The sequence below is a fragment of the Gorilla gorilla genome, chromosome 19, assembly GCF_029281585.2.
Source record: "Gorilla gorilla gorilla isolate KB3781 chromosome 19, NHGRI_mGorGor1-v2.1_pri, whole genome shotgun sequence".
NCBI classification, from domain to species: Eukaryota; Metazoa; Chordata; class Mammalia; order Primates; family Hominidae; genus Gorilla; species Gorilla gorilla.
Window position 1 is genome coordinate 22,762,212 of NC_073243.2, and position 24,475 is coordinate 22,786,686.

A 24,475-nucleotide genomic window follows, 5' to 3' on the forward strand; every position below is an offset into this window, starting at 1 on the left:
GGGAGGCTGAGGCAGGAGAATGGCGTGAACCCAGGAGGCGGAGGTTGCAGTGAGCGGAGATCGTGCCACTGCACTCCAGCCAGGGCGACAGAACGAGACTCTATCTCAACAACAACAACAAATAATAATAATAATAGTGGCCCGGCGCGGTGGCTCACGCCTTTAATCCCAGCACTTTGGGAGGCCAAGATGGGTGGATCACAAGGTCAGGAGTTCGAGACCAGCCTGGCCAACATGGTGAAACCCCGTCTCTACTAAAAATACAAAAATTAGCTGGGCATGGTGGTGCATGCCTGTAAACCCAGCTACTCCGGAGGCTGAGGCAAGAGAATTGCTTGAACCTGGGAGGCAGAGGTTGCAGTGAGCCCAGATTGTGCCATTGCACTCCAGCCTGGGCAAAAAGAGCGACACTCTGTCTCAAAAAATAGTAATAATAATAATAAATAATGCTGGGGAAATTCAAAATAGGAAAAATTGTCATGAAATAAGGGTAGTAGCAGGAAAACTTCACATTCTGGGAGTTGTCCTATGTTCCATCCACTTCTTGGATTAGAGTAAATGGTAATGCCAATCATGGAAGAGATAACATAGGAGATAAAGGTTTAGAAAATAAGGTGATGAATTTACTAAGTTTTATTTTTTTTTGCCCTTTGAGCTTAGCCACCACATCTGGCTAATTTTTAAATTTTTGTATTTAATGGTGGAGACAAACAGACTTGGAAGTCTCTGACTTCATAGTGTGATGGCAGAAGAAAGACACTGGAAAAATTATTAATATTTATAATAATTATTAATATTGCAACCATGGCCAGGCACAGGGCTCATGCCTGTAATCCCAGCACTTTGGGAGGCTGAGGCGGGTGGATCACCTGAGGTCAGGAGTTCAAGACAAGTGTGGTGAAATTCCATCTCTACTAAAAATACAAAAATTAGCCGGGCATAGTGGCACGCGCTTGTAGTCCCAGCTACTCGGGAGACTGAGGCAGGAGAATCGCTTGCACCCAGGAGGCAGAGGTTGCAGTGAGCCAAGATTGTGCCACTGCACTCCAGCCTGGGTGACAGAGCGAGACTCCATCTCAAAAAATTAAAATAAAAAACAAAAATAAATAAAGGTGACAGAAGAAAGGAAAATAAAATATAAGAAAATTAAAGGATTAGTCCATGGGATACAACAACTGAATAACCAGAATTCCAGAAAGTGATAACAGAAACAATTATCTGGAAAGGATAAAATCATCTAAAATCAATGGTAATAATTATTCAACAAAATTTTCCAAGGCCAGGTGTGGTGGCTCACGCCTGTAATCCTGGCACTTTGGGAGGCTGAAGCAGGCAGATCACTTGAGCTCGGACATTCAGAAGCAGCCTGGGCAACATGGCGAAACCCTTTCTCTACCAAAACTACAAAAATTAGCTGGGTGTGGCGGCTCACGCCTGTAATCCCAGCACTTTGGGATGCCGAGGTGGGTGGATCATCTGAGGTCAGGACTTTGAGACCAGCCTGGCCAACATGGTGAAACCCCATCTCTACTAAAAATATAAAAATTAGCCACACGTGGTAGCGTGTGCCTGTAATCCAAACTACTCAGGAGGCTGAGGGAGGAGAATCTCTTGAACTTGGGAGGCCGAAGTTGCAGTGAGCCGAGATCACACCACTGCACTACATACAGCCTGGGTGACAGAGCAAGACTGTGTCTCAAAAAAAAAAAAAATTGTTTCCAACCTCGTTTCCTATACCTAGCCACATTCTCAATTTTTTTTGTTGTTGAGATAGAGTCTTACTCTGCCACTCAGACTGGAGTGCAGTGGTATGATCTCGGCTCACTGCAACCTCTGCCTCCCAGGTTCCAGTGATTCTCCTGCCTCAGCCTCCTGAGTAGCTGTGATTATAGGTGCCCACTGCCACAGCTGGCTAGGTTTTTTTTTTTGTATTTTTAGTAGAGACAGGGTTTCACCATGTTGGCCAGACTGGTCTCAAACTCCTCACCTCAGGTGAGTCGCCCACCTTGGCTGCCCAAAGTGTTGGGATTATAGGCATGAGCCACTGCGCCCGGCCGACACTCTCAATTAAGTGCAGTAATAGAACAGACATTTTCAGGCTTTTAAGTTCCCAACAAATTTACCTCCCGGTACTCTTTCTCAAAAAGCTCCATCAAAATAAGAAGAGTAAACCTAGAAAGAGGAAACACAGGTTCCAGAAAACAGGACGTCAACACAAGAGAGAGGCAAAGAGGATCCCCAGGATGAAGGTGAAGGGAGATCCCAATTGCGCAGCCTCAAGATCGCCTCTCTGGACTGGAGCAGGTCTAAGGGCTTTTTGAGAAAGTTCTTCAAAATGACGTAGATTGAAATCCCTAAGTGTTTGTATATCCTTATAAGAGATTAATTAAGGTAGAATTTGGGGATAAATTAGAGTACACAGGAAACTAAGCAAACAGAGAGGACAAGGCAGTTATTAATTCCAGGGAAAACAAAAATGGTACAGGAAAGAAAAAGAATTGTAACTATCCACATGGATCATACGTGTATTCGTATAATCATAATAATCATAATAATGAGGCCAGGCATGGTGGCTCACGCCTGTAATCCCAGCATTTTGGGAGGCCAAGGTGGGCAGATCACCTGAGGTCAGGAGTTCAAGACCAGCCTGACCAACATGGAGAAACTGCATCTCTACTAAAAATACAAAATTAGCCAGGTGTGGTGGCACATGCCTGTAATCCCAGCTACTCGGGAGGCTGAAGCAGGAGAATTGCTTGAACCTAGCAGGCAGAGGTTGCAGTGAGCCAAGATCGCGCCATTGCACTCCAGCCTGGGCATTGAGAGTGAAACTCCGTCTCAAAAAAAAAAAAAAAAAAAAATCATAATAATGTAAATGCTAAGGCTGGTGTGGTGGCTCATGCCTGTAATCCCAGCACTTTGGGAGGTCAAGATAGGCGGATCATGAGGTCAGGAGTTCGAGACCAGCCTGACCAACATGGTGAAACCCCATCTCTACTAAAAATACAAAAATTAGCCAGGCGTGGTGGCGTGCACCTGTAATCCCAGCTACTCAGGAGGCTGAGGCAGAAGAATTGCTTGAACCCGGGAGGCAGAGGTTGCAGTGAGCCGAGATCATGCCATTGCACTCCAGCCTGGGCAACAAGAGCGAAACTTCGTCTCAAAAAAAAAAAAAAAAAAAAAGTAAACACTAAACACAGGAGGATGGGAAGTGGAGGTGGGGTGATAAGCAGATTGGAAAAAAAGTGCTTCTCTTTTTTTAACCTCAGTGATCCTTGTTCTGAAGGGCTAGCTTTTCATCCTCAACAGTGCAAAGCCAATAGCTAATGCCTAAACAAAAAACACTGGAGTGCAGTGGCTCAAACATGCCTCATTTCAGCCTCAACCTTAAGAAGTAAGGCCAAGAGCAGTGGCACATGCCTGTAATCCCAGCCCTTTGGGAGGCCAAGGCAAGAGGATCAGTTAAGACCAGAAGTTCATGGTTACAGTGAGCTATGGTCGTGCCACTGTACTCCAGTCTAGGCAACAGAAAAAGACCCTGTCTCTAAAAAAGTAAAGACTCCTTATCCCTCTCCAAAAAAAAAAAAAAAAAAAAAAATTGAAAAAATTGAAAAAGAAAAAGAGACATCAAGAAGTGGTAATACTGGCCAGGCGTGGTGGCTCACATCTGTAATCCTCCCTCCTTTGGGAGGCCAAAGTGGGAGGATTGCTTGAGCTCTGGAGTCCAATACTAGCCTGGACAACATAGTGAGACCTAGTCTCCGATAAAAAATTTGTTGTTTGTTTGTTTGTTTGTTTTTTGAGACAGAGTCTTACTCTGTTGCCTAGCCTAGAGTGCAGTGGCACGATGTTGGCTCACTGCAACCCCTGCCTCCCGGGTTCAAGAGATCCTCCTGCCTGAGCCTCCCAAGTAGCTTGGATTACAGCCATTTGCCACTACATCTGGCTAATTTTTGTATTTTTAGTAGAGACGGGTGGGGTTTCACCATGTTAGCCAGGCTGGTCTCGAACTCCTGACCTCAAGTGATCCACCCGCCTCAGCCTTCCAAAGTGCTGGGATTACAGGCGTGAGCTACGGTGCCCAGATTAACAATTTTTTTTTTGTTTTTTGGGGGGACGGAGTTTTGCTCTTGTTACCCAGGCTGGAGTGCAATGGTGCGATCTCGGCTCTCTACAACCTCTGCCTCCCAGGTACAAGCGATTCTCCTGTCTCAGTTTCCCAAATAGCTCGGATTACAGACATGTGCCACCACACCCAGCTAATTTTTTTGTATTTAGTAGAGACAGGGTTTCACCATGGTAGTCAGGCTGGTCGCGAACTCCTGACCTCAGGTGAGCCACCTGCCTCGGCCTCCCAGAGTGCTAGAATTACAGGCATGTGCCACCGTGCCCAGCCAAAAATTTTGCTTTCATTAGCCAGGCTTGATAGCACCTGACTGTGATCCCAGATACTTGAGAGGCTGAGGTGGGAGAATCACTTGAGCCCAGGAGGTCAAAGTTGCAGTGAGCCATGATTGCACCACTGCACTTGGCCTGGGCAACAGAGCAAGACCCTGTCACCAAAAAAAAAAAAAAAAAAAAAAAAATCAAGATTTGCAATAGCCAGTTAGCTCAGTTGGTTAGAGCCAGGTGCTAACACCAAGGTTGTGGATTTGATTGCCACGTGGGCAAATGTATTATCATTTATGTGGATGGAGGATTGCTTGAGGCCAGGATTTCGAGACCAGCCTGGCCAACATGGAGAAACCCCATCTCTACTAAAAATACAAAAATTATGGGCCTGACACAGTGGCTCGCACCTGTAATCCCAGCACTTTGGGAGGCCGAGGCGGGCAGATCATCTGAGGTCAGGAGTTTGAGACCAGCCTGGCCAACATGGTGAAAACCCGTCTCCACTAAAAAAATACAAAAATTAGCTGGGCGTGGTGGTGCACGCCTGTAATCCCAGCTACTCAAGAGGCTGAGGCAGGAGAATCACTTGAACCTGGGAGGCAGAGGTTGCAGTGAGCCAAGATCATGCCACTATACTCCAGCCTGGGCAACAGAGCGAGTCTCTGTCTAAAAAAAAAAAAAAAAAAAAAAAAAAAACCAGCTGCATAAACTGGTCTCAAAATAAAGAAATAAATTAAATTTAAATAATAAAATAAAATAAAGAAAGTACATAATGTATATCTGTGAAAAAAAAAAATCCCATGGAACTGGGGGAGAAATTACAGAAGGAGGCTGGGAGACCAGTAAGGAGGTTGTGGCAATTTTCAAAGAGTGAGAACTTTGCAAGTAAGGATAGAGCTATGGACAGATTTAAGAGACATTTTAATTTTTTTTTTTTAGATGGAGTTTTGCTCTGTTGCCAGGCTGGAGTGCAGTGGCGCAATCTTGGCTCACTGCAACCTCCGCCTCCTGGGTTCAAGCGATTCTCCTGCCTTAGCCTCCCAAGTAGCTGGAATTACAGGCATGCGCCACCATGCCCGGCTAATTTTTTTTTTTTTTTTTTTGTATTTAGTAGAGACAGGGTTTCACCATGTTGGTCAGGCTGGTCTCAAACTCCTGACCTCAAATGATCTACCCACCTCGGCCTCCCAAAGTGCTGGGATTACAGGTGTGAGCCACCACGCCCAGCCCAAGTTTTCTTTATTCTCCCTTTAAAAAGCCATTAGCCTAAATACCCTCCACTCTGTTTCCCTTAGAATGGACAGAACCCAGGCCCTTTTCACCCCACTCCAATCAGCCCCAACACCTAATAGGATCACTTTTTTTTTTTTCTTTTGTAAGAGGGAGTCTCACTCTGTCACCCAGGCTGGAGTGCAGTGGCTCAATCTTGTCTCACTGCAACCTCCACCTCCCGGGTTCAAGCAATTCTGCTGCCTCGGCCTCCCAAGTAGCTGGGATTACAGGCGCCCACCACCACGCCCAGCGAATTTTTGTATTTTTAGTAGAGACAGGGTTTCACCATGTTGACCAGGCTGGTCTGGAACTCCTGACATAAGGTGATCTGCCCACCTTGGCCTCCCAAAGTGCTGGGATTACAGGCGTGAGCCACTGCGCCTGGCCTGGCCAGGATCATTTTATAGAAGGCTAATGAAGTGATGAATGGGCTGGAGCCCAAGGATGTAGACATGGGGGTGGTTGTGAAAATGGAGTGATACTGGAGTGCAAAGATATTCTATGAATATTAGTAAGATCTGGGACCAAGGTGAGGGTAATAACATTAAAAATGTAAACCCTGGGCTGGGCACGCTGGCTCACGCCTGTGATCCCAGTACTTTGGGAGGCCGAGGTGGTCAGATCATGAGGTCGGGAGATCAAGACCATCCTGGCTAACACAGTGAAACCCCGTCTCAACTAAAAATACAAAAAAAAAAAATTAGCTGGGCTTGGTGGCAGGCGCCTGTGGTCCCAGCTACTCAGGAGGCCGAGGGAGGAGAATGGCACAAACCTGAGAGGCAGAGCTTGCAGTGAGCCGAGATCGCGCCACTGCACTCCAGCCTAGGTGAAACAGCAAGACTCCGTCTCAAAAAAAAAAAAAAAAAAAAAAGTAAACTCTGAAAACCAAAGACAAAACAAGATGGGGGCAAGATAAATTTTGGAAGTATTGGCCGGGCACAGTGGCTCACGCCTGCAATCCCAGCACTTTTGGAGGCCGAGGTGGGCAGATCACCTGAGGTCATAATTGGAGACCAGCCTGACCAACATGGAGAAACCTCATCTCTACTAGAAACACAAAATTAGCCAGGCGTGGTGGCGCATGCGTGTAATCCTAGCTACTCGGGAGGCTGAGGCAGGAGAATTGCTTGGACCCAGGAGGTGGAGGTTGCAGTGAGTGAGATCGTGCCATTGCACTCCAGCCTGGGCAACAAGAGTGAAACTCCATCTCAAACAAACAAAAACAATTTTGGAAGTATTAAGTTTCCTAGTTTATACTCTTTTATCTTCTGCATTAGTGATTAAAGTTTGTTTTTTGAGACAGGGCTTTGCTCTGTCACCCAGGCCAGAGTGAACTGATAGGTTCTCAGTTCACTGTAGCCTCAACCTCCCAGGCTCAAGCCGTCCTCCCATCTCAGCCCCCCAGTAGCTGGGACTACAGGCATTTGCCACCAAGCTGAGCTAATGTTTTTGTATTTTTTGCAGAGACTGGGTTTTGCCCTGTTGCCCAGGTTAGTCTTGAACTCTTGGACTCTATTGATCTACCCACCTTGGTTTTCCAAAATGCTGGGATTATAGGCGTGAGCCACTGTACCCAACCTATTTTTTTTTTGTTTTGTTTTGAGACAAGGTCTCACTCTGTCACTCAGGCTGGAGTGTAGTGGCTCAAACGTGACTCACTTCAGCCTCAACCTCTAGGGTTCAGGTGATCCTCCCACCTCAGCCTCCTGAGTAGTTGGGACTACAGGCATTTGCTACTGACCTGGGCAAATTTTATTTATTTAGTTTTTGTTTTCTTTGGGTTTGTTTGTTTATTTTAGACAGAGTCTTGCTCTGTCGCCCAGAGTGCAGTAGTGCAATCTCGGCTCACTGCAAACTCCACCTCCTAGGTTCAAGTGATTCTCCTGCCTCAGCCTCCTAAGTAGCTGGGATTACAGGCTTGCACCACCAAGACCAGCTAATTTTTGTATTTTTAGTAGAAACAGCGTTTCACCCTGTTCGCCAGGCTGGTCTCAAACTCCTGACCTCCAGTGATCCACCCGCCTTGGCCTCCCAAAGTGTTAGGATACAGACGTGAGCCACCACGCCCGGCCATTTTCTTTTTTTTGAGACAGAGTCTCCATCTGTCACCCAGGCTGGAGTGCGGTGGCACAGTCTCAGCTCACTGCAACCTCTGCCACCCGGGTTCAAGTGATTCTCATGCCTCAACCTCCCAGGTAGCTGGAATTACATGGGTGCCACCACACCCAGCTAATTTTTGTGTTTTTAGTTGAGATGGGATTTCACCATGTTGGCCAGGCTGGTCTTGAACTCCTGACCTCAAGTGATCTGCCTGCCTCCCAAAGTGCTGGGATTATAAGGATGAACCACTACACCCGGCCTAATTTTGTAGAGATGTGGTCTTGCCCATGTTGCCTAGGCTGGTCTTGAACTCCTGGGCTCAAGTGATCCTCCACCCTCAACCTCTCAAAGTGTTGAGATTTTTGTTGTTGCTGTTTTGTTTTTGTTTTTGAGACTGGGTATGGCTCTGTCACTCAGGCTGGAGTGCAGTGGCATGATCTCGGCTCACTGCAACCTCCACTTCCTGGGATCAAGCGATTCTCATGCCTCAGCCTCCCCAGTAGCTGGGCCTAGAGGAGCACGCCATTGCGTGCTGGCTTTTTTTGTATTGTTTGTAGAGACGAGACTTTGCTTTCCTATGTTGGCCAGGCTGCTCTTGAACTCCTGGGCTCAAGCAATTTGCCGGCCTCCCAAAATCCAAAATGCTGGGATTACAGGCGTGAGCTTTTTTTTTTTTTTTTTTTTTTTTTGGAGATGGAGTTTTGCTCTTGTTGCCCAGGCTGGAGTGCAGTGGCATGATCTTGACTCACTGCAACCTCCATCTCCCAGGTTCAAGCGATTCTCCTACCTCAGCCTCCTGAGTAGCTGGGATTACAGGCGCCTGCCACCACGCCTGGCTAATTTTGTATTTTTAGTAGAGATGGGGTTTTGCTATGTTGGTCAGGCTGCTCTCGAACTCCTGATCTCAGATGATCGACCCGCCTCGGCCTCCCAAACTGCTGGGATCACAGGCATAAGCCACTGAGCCCGGCCAGGCATGAGCTTTTGTAGGGCATACCAGATTGAAAATGAAGACTGTCGGGCCAGGCGCGGTGGCTCACGCCTGTAATCTCAGCACTTTGGGAGGCAAGGTGGGTGGATCACGAGGTCAGGAGATCGAGACCATCCTGGCTAACACAGTGAAACCCCGTCTCTACTAAAAATACAAAAACTTAGCCGGGCGTGGTGGCAGGGGCCTGTAGTCCCAGCTATTCAGGAGGCTGAGGCAGGAGAATGGTGAGAACCCAAGAGGCAAAGCTTGCAGTGAGCCAAGATCTCACTACTGCCCTCCAGCCTGGGTGACAGAGCTAGACTCTGTCTCAAAAAAAAAAAAAAAAGAAAAAGAAAAAAAAGAAAAGACTGTGGGCTGGGTGCGGTGGCTCACACCTGTAATCCCAGCACTTTGGGGGGCCGAGGCAGTCGGACTACCTGAGGTCAGGAATTTGAGACCAGCCTGGCCAACAAGGTGAAACCCCGTCTGTACTAAAAATACAAAAATTAGCCGCATGTGGTAGCAGGCGCCTGTAATCCCAGCTACTCGGGAGTCTGAGGCAGGAGAATCACTTGAACCCGGGAGGCGGATGTTGCAGTGAGCCAAGATCAAATCATTGCACTCCTTGCACTCTGACCTGAGGACAACAGCAAGACTTGATCTCAAAAAAAAAAAAAAGACTTTGGACTGGGTGCAGTGGCTCACACCAGTAATCCCAGCACTTTTCGAGGCCGAGGCGGATGGATCACGAGATCAGGAGTTGGAGACCAGCCTGGCCAGTATGGTGAAACACTGTCTCTACTAAAAATTAGCCGGGCATGGTGGTGCACACCCGTAGTCCCAGCTACTCGGGAGGCTGAGGCAGGAGAATTGCTTGAACCCGTGAGGCAGAGGTTGCAGTGAGCGGAGTTCGCACCACTGCACTCCAGCGTGCGCGACAGAGACTCTGTCTCAAAAAAAAAAAAAAAAAGAAAGAAATAAAAGAAAGACCCAACACCACATCAGGACATGTAATTCTTATTTACTTTTCACCCTCAACAAGGAAGAAAGGTCTCTCCCTCAATTCTGCTCTTCCAGTACTTGAGAATAGGCACCCCCAACCCTCCTTCCTCCAGGGAGGCCTCAGCGTCAGTGTCTGTGGACATAGTCTCTGAAGAGTGCTTCAGCTGATGGGGAAGGAGAAACTCAAGAGAGAGATCCTCCTAGGGATGGCGGCGTCACTTTCCTGCCAACTTTCTCGTTGCCTCTCCTTGAAAGCAGAAGAAGTGCCAGCCCTCAGCTTCCGTCAGATCTTGGGCTCCTAGGGCCTTGTACAAGTCCATGGCCCTCTGGTTCCAGTCCAGGACGGCCAGGCGGAATTGGGAGCAGCCCTTATCCAAGGCCACCTGTGGGAGAAGACAACACTAACTTTTCTGGGGTCAAAAAAGAAAAAGGTTTTCTCACTCCCTCTTTCAACCCGGGTCCCCCCTCCATATACCCTTGCTTCTTCAGGTCCTCACTTGTCGCCCCACCCATCTCCTCACCTCAGCCACCTTTTTGATTATTTTGGAACCAATCCCTTGACCTGTTGTGGAGAGAAAGAGGCAAAAAATAGCTATTGTTTGAGCTGAAGGGGATCAGAAAAGGACACAGGCTGGGCTATGGGGACAGGGGATAACAGTGGGGTCTGTGGGGTGCTTTGCTCCCACCCCAGCCTCAGCTTCTGCCCAGTACCCCGATATTCCGGCATCACATAGATATCCTCCAGATAAATGGTGCGTCCCTTCCATGTACTGTAGATGAAATAGTATATCCCATAGCCCACCACGCAGGGCCCTGAGAGAGAGAAAAGGGGAGTAAGGCTTCCGGGAGCCTGTGGGGAGACCTCTGAGGCCGGCTGGAGAGGTGGACTTCCAAAGGCCAGGTGCTCTTACCCAGTAGCTTCCCGGGCGCTGGAAGAATCTCTGCTACCAAACAGTGATAGAAAGGATTGTCTCCAAAGCCATCTGCTCTCAGGGCTGCCGAGATTGGAGTTGTGACAAAGAGATAGAGAAAGAGGACGTGGGTGTATGCCCAGCCTGGAGCTGTCGCCTGGGGAACCCATCCCTCATTTCCTCCCCAGCCTCCGCCAGAACCTGGGCGCTGATCCCCCACCTTCTTCACTGATCTTCACCTGATCCGAGAGTTTTTCGAATTCGGCTAGCTCCTAAGGCGTGGGTACGGAAGCTAGATTAGAGCAGAAGGGCCCCGCTGCTCCCCGAGCAGGTTCCCAAGGCGAGCCCCTCCCCCTGCCCCGGCCTCCTACGACCCCGCTCTGGCCGCGCCACTCTGACTCTCGGGTTTCCGGTCCGCAGTCTTCACCCGAATCAGCCTCAGGATATCTCCACAGTCTCCCTCCTTGGCCTCTCGGATCCGCACGGAAGCCATCCGGATCCCCGCTGTCTGGGACCAAAGTCCCAGGGCCCCGCAAACGGCAACTAGACCCCTTAAAGGGCCTACAGACTTGGATCCTGAAGAGCCTGGGAGAGCGGGGTGGCGGGAGTCGGGGGGGCGGCGGGGTAGCCGCGGCCTGGTAAGTGGAGCTGGGATTCCGGCGCCGTACGGGAGGAGAGAGTAGGCCAGCGAGGCGATCCTCTGTCCGGGCAAAGCCCCACCCCCTCGAATTCTGTCGCAGCAGGGGGCACAACCGTCAGCCAATCAGCTTGGAGAACAGGCACGGCCGCGTCCCCCCAAGCCCCACCCCCGACAGCTGGATCTTGTGACTGGGCTCCTGGGTAGAGTTCAAGGTTGGAGTGAAGCGGCTTCCTTGCGGTTGTGTGGGTGTCCCAACCTGGGTCGAGATACCCCGCGGTTCAAAGGCTCCCCCGCAGTGCTTTTTAAATTGACATATGCAGTGATAACCTGCTTTAGCCTCAGGCTCACTCACCCGCCCAGACCCTGGGTAAGCCTTAAGACCCTCAGCTCTGAAAGCTGTTTCCTGCAGCTCTTGAGTAGCATGAAGTGTTACCTCTTGGGGGCATTTGCATTTTTTAAATGTTTTATTTATTTATTTATTTATTTATTTATTTATTTTTGGAGATGGTGTATTGCTTTGTCGCCCAGGCTGGGGTGCAGTGGCGCGATCTCTGCTCACTGCAGCCTCCACCTCCCGAGTTCAAGCGATCCTCCTCCCTCAGCCTCCGGAGTAGCTGGAACTACAGTCGCGCACCGGCACGCCCGGCTAATTTTTTTTTTCTTTTTTCTTCTCTCTTTTTTTTTTTTAATGGATTCTCACTCTGTCACTCAGGCTGGAGTGCAGTGGCGCGATCTCGGCTCACTGCAACCTCTCCCTCCCGGGTTCAAGCGATTCTCCTGCCTCACCCTCGGAGTAGCTGAGATTACAGGCATGGGCAACCATACCTGGCTAATTTTTGTATTTTTAGTAGAGATGGGGTTTCACTATGTTGGCCAGACTGGTCTGGAACTCCTGACCTCAAGTGATCTGCCCGCCTCAGCCTTCTAAAGTGCTGGGATTACAGATGTGACCCACCAAGCCCGGTCTGTCATTTGCGTTTTAAAATGGGTCATGGGGTGGGCACAGTGGCTCACACCTGTAATCCCAGCATTTTGGGAGGCAGAGGCAGGCGGATCACCTGAGATCAGGAGTTTGAGACCAGCCTGACCAACATGGTGAAACCCCGTCTCTACTAAAAATACAAAAATTAGACAGGTATGGTGGCGCATGCCTTTACTCCCAGCTACTCGGGAGGCTCAGACAGGAGAATCGCTTGAACCTGGGAGGTGGAAGTTACAGTGAGCCGAGATCGTGCCATTGCACTCCAGCCTGGGCAACAAAAGCAAAACTCCATCTCAAATAAATAAATAAAATAAAATGCGTCAGGGAGGGTCAGGCCTTGTGGCTAATGCCTGTAATCCAGGTACTTTGGGAGGCTGAGGTGGGCGGATCATTTCAGGTCAGAGGTTCAAGATCAGCCTGGGCAACGTGGTGAAATCCCCGTCTCTACTAAAAACACAAAAAAATTTGCTGGGCGTGGTGGTGCGTGCACCTGTAGTCCCAACTACTAAGGAGGCTGAGACAGGAGGATCGCTTGAACTCGAGAGGCAGAGGCAGCAGTGAGCCGAGATCACGCCACTGCACTCCAGCCTGGGTGATAGAGCAAGACTCTGTCTAAAATAAAATAAAATAAAATAAAATGGGTCAGGGAGTGGGTGATTTCTACTGCTAGACTGTTTAGGCCCTGTAATAAATGGATAAGGGAAGATAACTGAGAGGCGGGGGCAGGTCCCTTCTTAATATTCACTGAATCATACACACAGACAATATCTTCTTGGGAGACAGGCCTCAGAGGCCTGGGAAAAGACTGGGGGAGGAGTTCAGACCAGATGCCAGGCACTGCGCCTGCATTTTCTCAATGAACCCTCTTTCACAGTCACCCCGTAAAGTATTATTTTCCTCATTTTACAGACAAGGACACTGAAGCACAAAGGTGAAGTGACTTGCCCAAGGTCACTCAGCTAGAAATTTAGGATTCCATTATCTCATTTCTAGTCCTGATACAGGATGCTACTTGGGACGCAGGGGAGGACTGTTTCTAGACCTCAGGCCTGTGAATGCAGGCTCCCCGAGTGGACAGAAATCTTGGAGGACCTAGATCAGGCCCTAGAGGAGGAGAGGGGAGATGGAATATCCTCTCCCAGTTCAGAAACTTTCTCGGCAGTGGAGGATGATAGTGGAGGGGACTCTGTCCTTCACCCCATTGATCCCCAGAGGGGTGATAGCTGAGTCTTGTGACTGGGCCCCTGGGCAGGGGTCAAGGGTCAGTGCCCCTGTTTCCTTTACCCCCTCCTCCCTGGGCAACCTTTAACCCTCCACCGCCCACATGCAAGGCTGCCTGCCTCTACACATTCTCCCAAGAGTTGTCTGAGCCGCCGAGTGGACAGTGGCTGATTATGGAGAGCAGAGGCCCACTGGCCACCTCGCGCCTGCTGCTGTCGCTGCTGTTGCTGCTGTTGCTACTACTGCGTCACACCTGCCAGGGATGGGCCCTGAGACCTGTTCTCCCCACCCAGGTGCAGGAGCGGGACAGGGCACTCAGCTCATGCAGTCTTCCCTTCTCTCCTCTGGCCCTGTAGCAGGGCCTCTCCCTCTGTCTGTCTCTGACATGTCCCTACTCAGCTTTGTTTGTTTTCTCTTTCTGATAGAGCGCCCACGACCCTCCGGCTGTCCACCTCAGCAATGGCCCAGGACAAGAGCCTATCGCTGTCATGACCTTTGACCTCACCAAGATCACAAAGTATGGGGTTGGCCTAGCCCTTGACCCAGTCCCCTGGCTCTGCCCTCTCTCCATCAGCTCTTCTCTTTTCCCTGTCTTCCTTTCCTTATCTGTGAACACCATCTCCCCCAAACCCACACTGGTTCTCAAAGGACACATGACATACACAATCTTTCCTTCTGTATCCTTCCAGAACCTCCTCCTCCTTTGAGGTTCGAACCTGGGACCCAGAGGGAGTGATTTTTTATGGGGATACCAACCCTAAGGATGACTGGTTTATGCTGGGACTTCGAGACGGCAGGCCTGAGATCCAACTGCACAATCACTGGGCCCAGCTTACGGTGGGTGCTGGACCACGGCTGGATGATGGGAGATGGCACCAGGTAAGCTAGCTCTGGTCCTCAGGGGAGGGATGTCTGGAGCTGGTCTGAGGAAAGGGAACAAAACCAAGTTATTGGGCATCCCTTTACCACTGTCATCTCGTTTAATCCACACGAACCCCCACAAAGTAGCTATTCTTGGCCCCATCTTTTCTGATGGGAATTCTAAGGCTCAGTCAGTATATAAGTGACAAGAGCTGAGTGACCCAAGGCTAGCAGCATGCTAGCTGCTTCTTTAAGGCACGTTCTTTCCACTGTAGTACTAGGCTGCCTCACAGGAAGGTGGCAGAAACAGATCCCAGGGGCCTCTGATTCTGCTTCCCACCTTCCTGCAGGTGGAAGTCAAGATGGAGGGGGACTCTGTGCTGCTGAAGGTGGATGGGGAGGAGGTGCTGCGCCTGAGACAGGTCTCTGGGCCCCTGACCAGCAAACGCCATCCCATCATGAGGATTGCGCTTGGGGGGCTGCTCTTCCCCGCTTCCAACCTTCGGTTGCCGGTAACTACACCCCAGGGGTGGAACCCTAGCCAAGGCTTGGTAAAGCACTGCTGGGTGGCTGGCCATGGGAATCTAAGTCCACACTTTTAGGGAGAGGGGAAGGGTTGAGAGCTGCAAGGGGAAGGCCAAATGCTCAGAGGGGAGTCAACTGAGGGCAGGGAGGTCGGGACTGCGGCTCCGATGCCCTGATTTCTACATCCCCATATCTTATCTCTGTCACCCTCCAGCTGGTTCCTACCCTGGATGGCTGCCTGCGCCGGGATTCCTGGCTGGACAAACAGGCCGAGATCTCAGCATCTGCCCCCACTAGCCTCAGAAGCTGTGATGTAGAATCAAATCCCGGGATATTTCTCCCTCCAGGGACTCAGGCAGAATTCAGTCTCCGAGGTAGATTTCCTCGGAGTCTATTTTTCCCGCCCTGGCCAGCTCAGCCTGCCTCTGTCCCCCTCTACCACTGGCCCCTTTCCTCCTTGAGACCCCAGCTTTGAGGCCTCAGGATAATCATTTCTCCCCACAGACATTCCCCAGCCTCATGCAGAGCCCTGGGCCTTCTCTTTGGACCTGGGACTCAAGCAGGCAGCAGGCTCAGGCCACCTCCTTGCTCTTGGGACACCGGAGAATCCATCTTGGCTCAGTCTCCACCTCCAAGATCAAGTAAAGGGGGACAGTGGGGCGTTGCCTGTATTCAGTGGAGCCTGGAGCAATGAGGGAAGAGGGGAGTCCAAAATGTCAATATTAGGAAGGCTTCCAGCCCAGGGAACATAGCAAGACTGGCTCCACAAAATTGTTTTTCATTAATAATTAGCCAGGCATGGTGGTGCTTGCCTGTAATCCCAGGTGCTGGAGGCCAAGACCAGAGGATCACTTGAGGCCAGGAGTTTGACACCAGCCTGGGCAACATAGCAGAGACCTCTGTCTAAAAAAAAAAAAAAAAAGATTAGCCAGGCATGGTAGCACATGTCTGCTGCCCTAGCTACTTAGGAGCCTGAGGCAGGAGGTTCACTTGAGCCCAGGAGTTTAAAGCTGCAGTGAGCTATGATGTGCCACTGCACTCTGACCTGGGCCACAGTGAGACCCTGTCTCAAAAAAATAAAAAGAAAAATAAGGCTTATGGATGGCACTCAGGTGGGTGGTAGGGGCGAGGGACATATCTTGAAGCTCCCCACAGCAAGCAAACAGTTTTGACTTAGACTGCATATTTACTTGGGGCAGGTGTGGTTTCAAAAAGGGTCAAGCCAAAAAAAATTGGGGCAGGATTGAAGTGATGAGAATGGCCAGTAGGTGGAGGCATAGCGAAGAGGCAGAATTAAGGCAGCTAGGGGTGAGGCCACAGGCAGTAGGCCCGGCTCATTCTTCCCTCTCTTTCTACCGTCCCTTTCCCACACACTCTGCAGAAGGTGGTGTTGTCTTCTGGGTCAGGGCCAGGGCTGGATCTGCCCCTGGTCTTGGGACTCCCTCTTCAGCTGAAGCTGAGTATGTCCAGGGTGGTCTTGGGCCAAGGGTCGAAGATGGAGGTCCTTGCCCTGCCTCCCTTAGGCCTGGCTCCCCTCCTTAACCTCTGGGCCAAGCCTCAAGGGCGTCTCTTCCTGGGGGCTTTACCAGGTAAGAGAGAATGATGTTCAAGTTCACGAGCACAACATTGGAAACAGCTCAAGGGAGGCGGCACATTTTGAGGGGAAGGAAACCTCTGGGAGGGAAGAAGAATAGGCCACAAGAAGAAGATATGGGGGCAGTGGAAGGTAGTGCTTTTGCAAACTCAGGTTGGAGGAGTGGAAAAGTGGGGAGAAGATTCTGGATCCGAGCCACCTTAATGCTCTAATGCCACCTTTGCACTACCTCCCTCTAGGAGAAGACTCTTCTACCTCTTTTTGCCTGAATGGCCTTTGGGCACAAGGTCAGAGGCTGGATGTGGACCAGGCCCTGAACAGAAGCCATGAGATCTGGACTCACAGCTGCCCCCAGAGCCCAGGCAATGGCACTGACACTTCCCATTAAAGCTCCACCTAAGAACCCCCTTTGAAAGTTACTGATTATTCATTTATTCAACAAATATTCACTGTGCACTAGCAGTGTACCAGGCACTGTGCCAAGTATTGAGTTGTCTTAATGAGCAAAAACACTCTGGTTCCTACCCTCTTGGTGCCCACAGTCCCATAGGGAAGCAGACATCCATCAAAGGCTAACTAATAAGTGGATAGTTGGAAGCACTGATAAAGAAGAATTGGAGAGTTGTGAAAACATGGAGACTGGCCGGGCGTGGTGGCTCACGCCTGTAATCCCAGCACTTTGGGAGGCAGAGGCGGGCGGATCACGAGGTCAGGAGATCGAGACCATCCTGGCTAACACGGTGAAACCCCGTCTCTACTAAAAATACAAAAAATTAGCTGGGCGTGGTGGCGGGCACCTGTAGTCCCGGCTGCTCGGGAGGCTGAGGCAGGAGAATGGTGTGAACCCGGGAGGCGGAGCTTGCAGTGAGCCGAGATCGCGCCACTATACTCCAGCCTGGGCAATAGAGCAAGAGTCCATCTCAAAAAAAAAGAAAAAAGAAAAAGAAAAAAAAGAAAACATGGAGACTAGGAGGCCTTCACTTAGTCTGAGCGTCAAGGAGAGGTTCTCTAAGGAAATGAGGACTTCTTTTTTTTTTTTTTTTTTGAGATGGAGTTTCCCGCTCTTGTTGCCCAGGCTGGAGTGCAATGGCGTGATCTCGGCTCACTGCAACCTCCGCCTCCCGGGTTCAAGCGATTATTTTGCCTCAGCCTCCCGAGTAGCTGGGATTACAGGCATGCACCACCACCCCCAGCTAATTTTTTGTATTTTTAGTAGAGGTGGGGTTTCACCATGTTGGCCAGGCTGGTCTAGAACTCCTGACCTCGGGTGATCCTCCTGCCTCGGCCTCCCAAAGTGCTGGGATTACAGGCGTGAGCCATCGCGTCCGGCTGGAAATGAGGACTTCTTAGGCTGAGATCCCAGCAAAAGCCCCGACAGACAGACATACTCTGGATACAGGTCACTTTCTGGAAGCCAGGACCCACCTCGTTCCGCAGAAGCTACTCCCTTTGAGACCAGTTTCCTGCCTCTGTGGCTGGTCCAGAGAGATCAGGAGGAAGAGAAGAGATGGGATTTTGACATCTCAAGTCATCTGGTCCTTGGACTGGCCGTTGCTGCCCAGGGAAGAAGCAGCAGGGGGCGTGAGAGGGTCACAGAGAGATGTGGGTAGGGGTTCTGGAAAAAGGGGTGGAGGCAGGGAGAAAGAAAAAGGGAGGAGAGCAGAGGGAGAAAGTAGCTTCTCTCTCTCTCTCTCCTAGTCTTGGTCCACTTGCTGCGTTCCCAGACAAATTTGTCTGTACTCCGTTAAGCAAGAACTGGCTTGTGCTGGTCCCAGCTGGGAAAAACAGACAGATTCGGGAATATCTCTGCCCTCAAAGAATACGGTGACCCAGCTCTCAACCACAGACCTCTAGAGAATGCTGGTGCCCAGCATCCCTCCCTGGGGAACCCTCGTATCCAAGCCCATAGCCCCTACCCACCAGCTCCCAGTCTTCAGCCCTCTTAGGAACCCTTATGTCCTAGCCCAAAGCTCCCAGCCTACTAAGGAGCCCTGGGGCTAAAGCCCCCCATCCTCTTTCCTCTCAAGAACCATTAGGTCAGCCAGGTGTGGTAGCTCACACCTTTAATCCCAGCACTTTGGGAGGCCGGGGTGGGCGGATCACCTGAAGTCAGGAGTTTGAGACCAATCTGGCCAACATAGTGCAATCCCGTCTCTACTAAAAATACAAAAATTAGCTGGGCATGATGGCGGGCGCCTGTAATCCCAGCTACTCGGGAGGCTGAGGCAGGAGAATTGCTTGAACCTGGGAGGTGGAGGTTGCAGTGAGCCGAGATTGCGCCACTGCACTCCAACCTTGGTGACAGAGTGAGACTCTGTCTCAAAAAAAAAAAAAAAAAACAAAAAAAAAAACTTAAAAAGAACCATTAGGTTAAAGCATCCTCCATCTCCAGACCCCATGAGAATCCCAGTGTCCAAGACTCCTAGTTTCTTACAAGAATCTTTTCACCAGTAACCCAGGCAGCAGGCTGAGCCACTCACTGGAGCTGCTGTCCCCTTCTGCAGAGATCAGCCGGGACCTAAATGACCCCAGGGTAAGGAGGCCCTGGGGAGTCTGTAGGGTAGAAGACACAAATCCCAAGCCCCACCTTCTACCTCTCCTAATCTTGACCCTATAGACCCTCTCAGGATCTACAACTGCCTCCACCCAGCCAGCAGTGTTGGTAGTGGAGTCTTCAGCAATGGAGAGGGCATCCACATTTAACTCTGGCCCCTTGTTGATGTTCAGGGCTAACCTAGGCCACCTGAGCACCCGCTATGTACTAGGCACTGTTCCAGATACTGAGAATTCGTTGGTGAAAAGGACAAACACAGGCTGGGCGCGGTGGCTCACGCCTGTAATCCCAGCACTTTGGGAGGCTGAGACGGGCGGATCATGAGGTCAGGAGATCAAGACCATCCTAGCCGGGCATGGTGGCGGCGCCTGTAGTCTCAGCTACTTGGGAGGCTGAGGCAGGAGAATGGTGTGAACCTGGGAGGTGGAGCTTGCAGTGAGCAGAGATCGCACCACTGCACTCCAGGCTGGGCGACAGAGCAAGACTCCGTCTCAAAAAAAAAAAAAAAGAAAGAAAGAAAAAAGAAAAGGACAAACACTATCCCCGCTCTGATGGAATTTATAGCATAGTAGAGGGGAAGCAGACACAAACAAGAACACAAACAAATAAGCAGGATTATTTCAGATAGCGGTTAGAGCAATAAAGGGAACAAAACCCTGTAATATAATAGGAGGGAGAGGGGAGGGGCAACATTAGCTGGGTGGTCAGGGAAGTCATTTGAGCAGAGACCTGAATAATGAAAAGAAGTCATCCTGTGGAGGCCTGTGGAGTGTGAGCCAGTAGGGAGGGGGTTAAAGAGCCCGGATGTACCTGGGCACCCACCAAGGGGGTTGTTCCGAGTGCCAATATCCTGACCTTTTGTCCCTGGAATCTCCTCGGAGCTGGCTTTTCTCTCCTCCCTCCACCCCACACTCTCCAGGACACTGTGCCCCCAACCTCTCTTTCCCCAGCCTGCCCTAGATTCCAGGATTCCTGATTACCATCCAGAGCTGTCTACACTCTTTCATTAAGACTGACTTCGCTTTGACATTGACTTTGCCAGGCCCCCAACCAAGGGCACCTACGATGCCTGCCCAGTGTCCCCTGCCTTCCCCACACCCCCAAAAACTTTTCAGAGCTTGGCAGCACACACTAAAGCCTCTGGGCCTGATCTACCCACTCACCCCATCCTACCCACTGCCTCTGTCTCTCTCTCTCCCTCCCTTCTTGCTGCGCCCCACCCCCAACTTTCATTCAATTAACATGTACTGGCTGCTGATACATTGGTTAAATACTGTGTAGCCCACCACAGGGACTCTAAAGATGAATATAAAACTTGGTACTGGGCTGGAGAACCAGGGTCTTTTTTTTTTTTTGAGACGGAGTCTCGCTTTTTCGCCCAGGCTGGAATGCAGTGGCGTGATCTTGGCTCACTGCAAGCTCTGCCTCCTGGGTTCACGCCATTCTCCTGCCTCAGCCTTCTGAGTAGCTGGGACTACAGGTGTCCGCCACCACGCCCAGCTAATTTTTTGTTTTTTTAGTAGAGATGGGGTTTCACCGTGTTAGCCAGGATGGTCTCCATCTCCTGACCTCGTGATCCACCCGCTTCGGCCTCCCAAAGTGCTGGGATTACAGGCGTGAGCCACTGTGCCTGGCCTTTTTTTTTCTTTTGAGACAGAGTCTCGCTCTTTCAGCCAGGCTGGAGTGCAGTGACATGATCTCAGCTCACTGAAACCTCTGTCTCCCAGGCTCAAGCAGTTCTCCTGTCTCAGCTTCCCAAGTAGCTGGGACTATAGGCATGTGCCACCACACCTGGCTAATTTTTGTACTTTTAGTAGAGATGGGGTTTCACCATGTTGGCCAGGCTGGTCTCGAACTCCTGACCTCAGATAATCTGCCTGTCTCGGCCTCCCAGAGTGCTGGGATTACAGGCGTGAGCCACCGCGCCCAGCCTTTTTTTTTTTTTTTTTTTTTTTTTTCTTTTGAGACAGAGTCTCCCTCTATTGCCCAGGCTGGAGTGCAATGGCGTGACCTTGGCTCACTGCAACTTCCGCTTCCCGGGTTCAAGTGATTCTCCTGCCTCAGCCTCTCAAGTAACTGGGATTACAGGCATGCACCACCATACCTGGCTAATTTTTGTATTTTTAGTAGAGATAAAGTTTCACCATGTTGGCCAGGCTGGTCTCAAACTCCTGACCTCAGGTGATCCGCCCACCTCAGCCTCCCAAAGTGCTGGGATTAAGGGCGTGAGCCACCGGGCCCAGCCAGAACCAGGGTCTTGAGAGAGAGATAGACATGTAAAATGCTTTAGCAGAGGTATCTGAGATGCCAAGAAACCTAGTTGCTAGTTCTACTAAGGACCATCAAAGAAATGAGTTATGGCTGGACGCGGTGGCTCATGCCTGTAATCCCAGCACTTTGGGAGGCTAAGGTGAACGGATCACCTGAAATCAGGAGTTTAAGACCGGCCTGGCCAGCATGGTGAAACCCCATCTCTACTAAAAATACAAAAAATTAGCTGGGCGTGGTGGCGGGCTCCCATAATCCCAGCTACTGGGGAGGCTGAGGCAGGAGAATCGCTTGAACCTGGGAGGCGGAGGGTGCAGTGAGCTGAGACTGCACCATTGCACTCCAGCCTGGGCAACAGAGCAAGACTTCGGAACAAGAAAACAAAAAAATAAAAAAACAAAAGAAACGAGTTGTTAGATGGGCGAAGTTGAACAAATGACTAAACCTCTATTACTGTTTCCCCATCTACAAAATGGGAAGTTTCTCTATCTTAGAAGGTTACTGTGAAGATTTGATGAAATCATGTAGACATTTTAATGTCTAGCATAGTGCTTGGCATTCAGAAAGTGCTCAATATATGATATATATATATATTTCTCAATATATATAAGAAATGTTGTTCTTATTAATCTCACACAGTTCCTGACATATTAGTTCTCACATAGTTCCTGACATATTAGTCTGAGCCTGCTGGGTATCAAAGATCTGGGAGGGCGTGTGATGTGGATGAACCATGGAGAGGTTGAGATGGAGTGAGGGCAGGTGGGGACTCCTTGGGCTATGTGGCCTTGTGTGTCCTGCTGAGGAGTTGGAGCTTGATCTTGTCAGTGAATAAACTTTATTTTCTTATCTATTCTTCTTTTTCTTCTTCTTCTTTTTTTTTTTTTTTTGAGAGAGAGTCTCACTGTGTCGCCCAGGCTGGAATGCAGTGGCGTGATCTGGGCTCACTGCAACCTCTGTCTCCTGGGTTTAAGAGATTCTCCTGGCTCAGCCTCCCAAGTAGCTGGGATTACAGATGCCCACCACCACGCCCAGCTAATTTTTTGTATTTTTAGTAGAGACGGGGTTTCACTGTGTTAGCCAGGATGGTCTCAATCTTCTGACCTTGTGATCTGCCCGCCTCGGTCTCCCAAAGTGCTGGGATTATAGGCGTGAGCCACCATGTCAGGCTTTTTTTTTTTTTTTTTTTTTGAGACAGCATCTGGTTCTGTTGCCCAGGCTGAAGTGTAGTGGCGCGATTTCAGTTCACTGCAACCTCCAGCTCCTGGGTTCAAGCGATTCTCCTGCCTCAGCTTCCTGAGTAGCTGGGATTACAGACATGCACCACCACACCTGACTAATTTTTTGTATTTTTAGTAGAGACGGGGTTTTACCATTTGGCCAGGCTGGTCTCAAACTTCTGGCCTCAAGTGATCCACCCGCCTTGGCCTCCCAAAGTGCTGGGATTACAGGCATGAGCCACCACATCTGGCTTTCTTTCTTCCTTTTCTTCTATTTTTTTTTTTTTAGAGACAGCCTTGCTGTGTTACCAACTGTAGTACAGTGGTGCATTCATGGCTGGGACCACAGGAGCAGGCCACTGCACCCAGCTTATTTTTAAATTTTTTGTAGAGATGCGGTCTTGCTATCTTACTCAGGCTGATCTCAAACTCTTGGCCCCACTCTTGGAATCCTCCCCACTCAGCCTCCCAAAGTGCTGGGATTACAGGCACGAGCCACCATTCCTGGCCTCTTCTCTTATTTTCTTTTTCTTTCTTTCCTTCCCTTCCTTCCTTCTTTCGATTGTGGTAAAATATACACAACATAAAATTTACCATCTGAACCCTTTTTTTGTTTTTGAGATAGGATCTCATTCTGTTGCCCAGGCTGGAGTACATTGGTGCAACCATGGCTCACTGTAGCCTCCAGTTCCTGGGTTCAAGTAATCTTCTCACCTCAGCCTCCCCAGTAGCTGGGACTACAGGCATGCGCCACTAAGCCTGGCTAATTTTTTTTTTTTTTTTTTTTTGAGACTGAGTCTTGCTGTCGCCCAGGCTAGAGTGCAGTGGTGCGATCAATGCTCACCGCAACCTCTGCCTCCTGGGTTCAAGCAATTCTCCTGTCTCAGCCTCCCGAGTAGCTGGGATTACAGGCCTGATAATTTTTGTATTTTTAGTGGAGACGGGGTTTCACCATGTTGGCCAGGCTGATCTCAAACTCCTGACCTCAGGTGATCCACCCACCTCGGCCTCCCAAAGTGCTGTGATTACAGGCGTGAGCCACCGTGCCCAGCTAATTTTTGTATTTTTAGTAGAGGTGGGGTTTCACCGTGTTGGCCAGGCTGGTCTCGAACTCCAGATCTCAAGTGATCCACACACCTCGGCCTCCCAAAGTGCTGGGATTACAGGTGTGAGCCGCCGCACCCGGCCTAATTTTTAAATTTTTTGTATAGACGAGGGTCCCACTGGTCTGGAACTCCTGGGCTTGAATGATTCTCCCACCTTGGTCTCTCAAAGTGCTGGGATTACAGGTGTGAGCTACCGCGGCTGGACCATCTTAACCTTTTTTTTTTTTTTTTTTTTTTTTTGAGATGGAGTCTTGCTCTGTCGCCCAGGCTGGATTGCAGTGGCGCGATCTTGGCTCACTGCAACCTCTGTCTCCCAGGTTCAAGCAATTCTCCCGTCTCAGCCTCCTGTCATCTTAACCATTTTTAAGTGTACATTTCAGTGGCATTAACTCCACTCACGATGTTGTGCAACCATCACCACCATCCATTTCCAGAACTCTTTTCATCTTTGTAAAACTGAGACTCTGTCCCCATTAAACAGCACTGTTCCATTCCCCTCTCCCCACATATCTGTGTTTCAGAAGTCTTCTCTTTCCTTGTTCTTGTCTTTGCAAACACCCATTTTGTTGGGAACCCAGACGGCTAAGTCCCTGGAATTGCATGGACTGACGGGAAGGAGATCGACGGGTACAGCCCTCAGTGAGAGGTGACAGCATGCTGGCAGCCCTCACAGCCCTCGCTTGCTCTCAGTGCCTCCTCGGTCTTGGCGCCCACTCTGGCCGCGCTTGAGGAGCCCTTCAGCCCGCCGCTGCACTGTGGGAGCCCCTTTCTGGGCTGGCCAAGGTCGGAGCCGGCTCCCTCAGCTTGCAGGAAGGTGTGGAGGGAGAGACGTGGGTGGGAACCGGGGCTGCACGTGG

The 24,475-nt window shown here is 50.2% G+C and overlaps 2 protein-coding genes across 9 annotated transcripts; one reads left to right on the forward strand and one right to left on the reverse strand.

Moving 5' to 3' along the window:
- Window positions 1–9,735: 9,735 nt before the first annotated feature.
- On the reverse strand, window positions 9,736–11,378 carry SAT2 (spermidine/spermine N1-acetyltransferase family member 2). Its single transcript, XM_055367398.2, has 6 exons — window positions 11,075–11,378; window positions 10,868–10,919; window positions 10,648–10,731; window positions 10,448–10,549; window positions 10,258–10,298; window positions 9,736–10,119 (listed from the first exon to the last, which is right to left on the reverse strand). The coding sequence occupies exons 1-6, from the start codon at window positions 11,138–11,140 to the stop codon at window positions 9,952–9,954; spliced, it is 513 nt and encodes a 170-aa protein (XP_055223373.2). The 5' UTR covers window positions 11,141–11,378; the 3' UTR covers window positions 9,736–9,951.
- Window positions 11,360–16,873, forward strand: SHBG (sex hormone binding globulin). 8 transcript variants are annotated; one of them, XM_055367395.2, is made up of 8 exons: window positions 11,360–11,654; window positions 13,916–14,007; window positions 14,180–14,369; window positions 14,702–14,863; window positions 15,091–15,250; window positions 15,381–15,517; window positions 16,258–16,465; window positions 16,710–16,873. In XM_055367395.2, exons 2-8 carry the CDS (start codon window positions 13,979–13,981, stop codon window positions 16,856–16,858), a joined length of 1,035 nt encoding a protein of 344 aa, XP_055223370.2. In that variant the 5' UTR covers window positions 11,360–11,654; window positions 13,916–13,978; the 3' UTR covers window positions 16,859–16,873. The 8 variants fall into 8 exon arrangements, with proteins under 8 accessions (XP_055223370.2, XP_055223371.2, XP_055223365.2 ...); XM_055367390.2 differs by lacking the exon at window positions 11,360–11,654 and adding an exon at window positions 12,922–13,783; XM_055367391.2 differs by lacking the exon at window positions 11,360–11,654 and adding an exon at window positions 12,922–13,783 and having other exon boundaries at window positions 14,702–14,773.
- The last annotated feature ends 7,602 nt before the right edge of the window (window positions 16,874–24,475 follow it).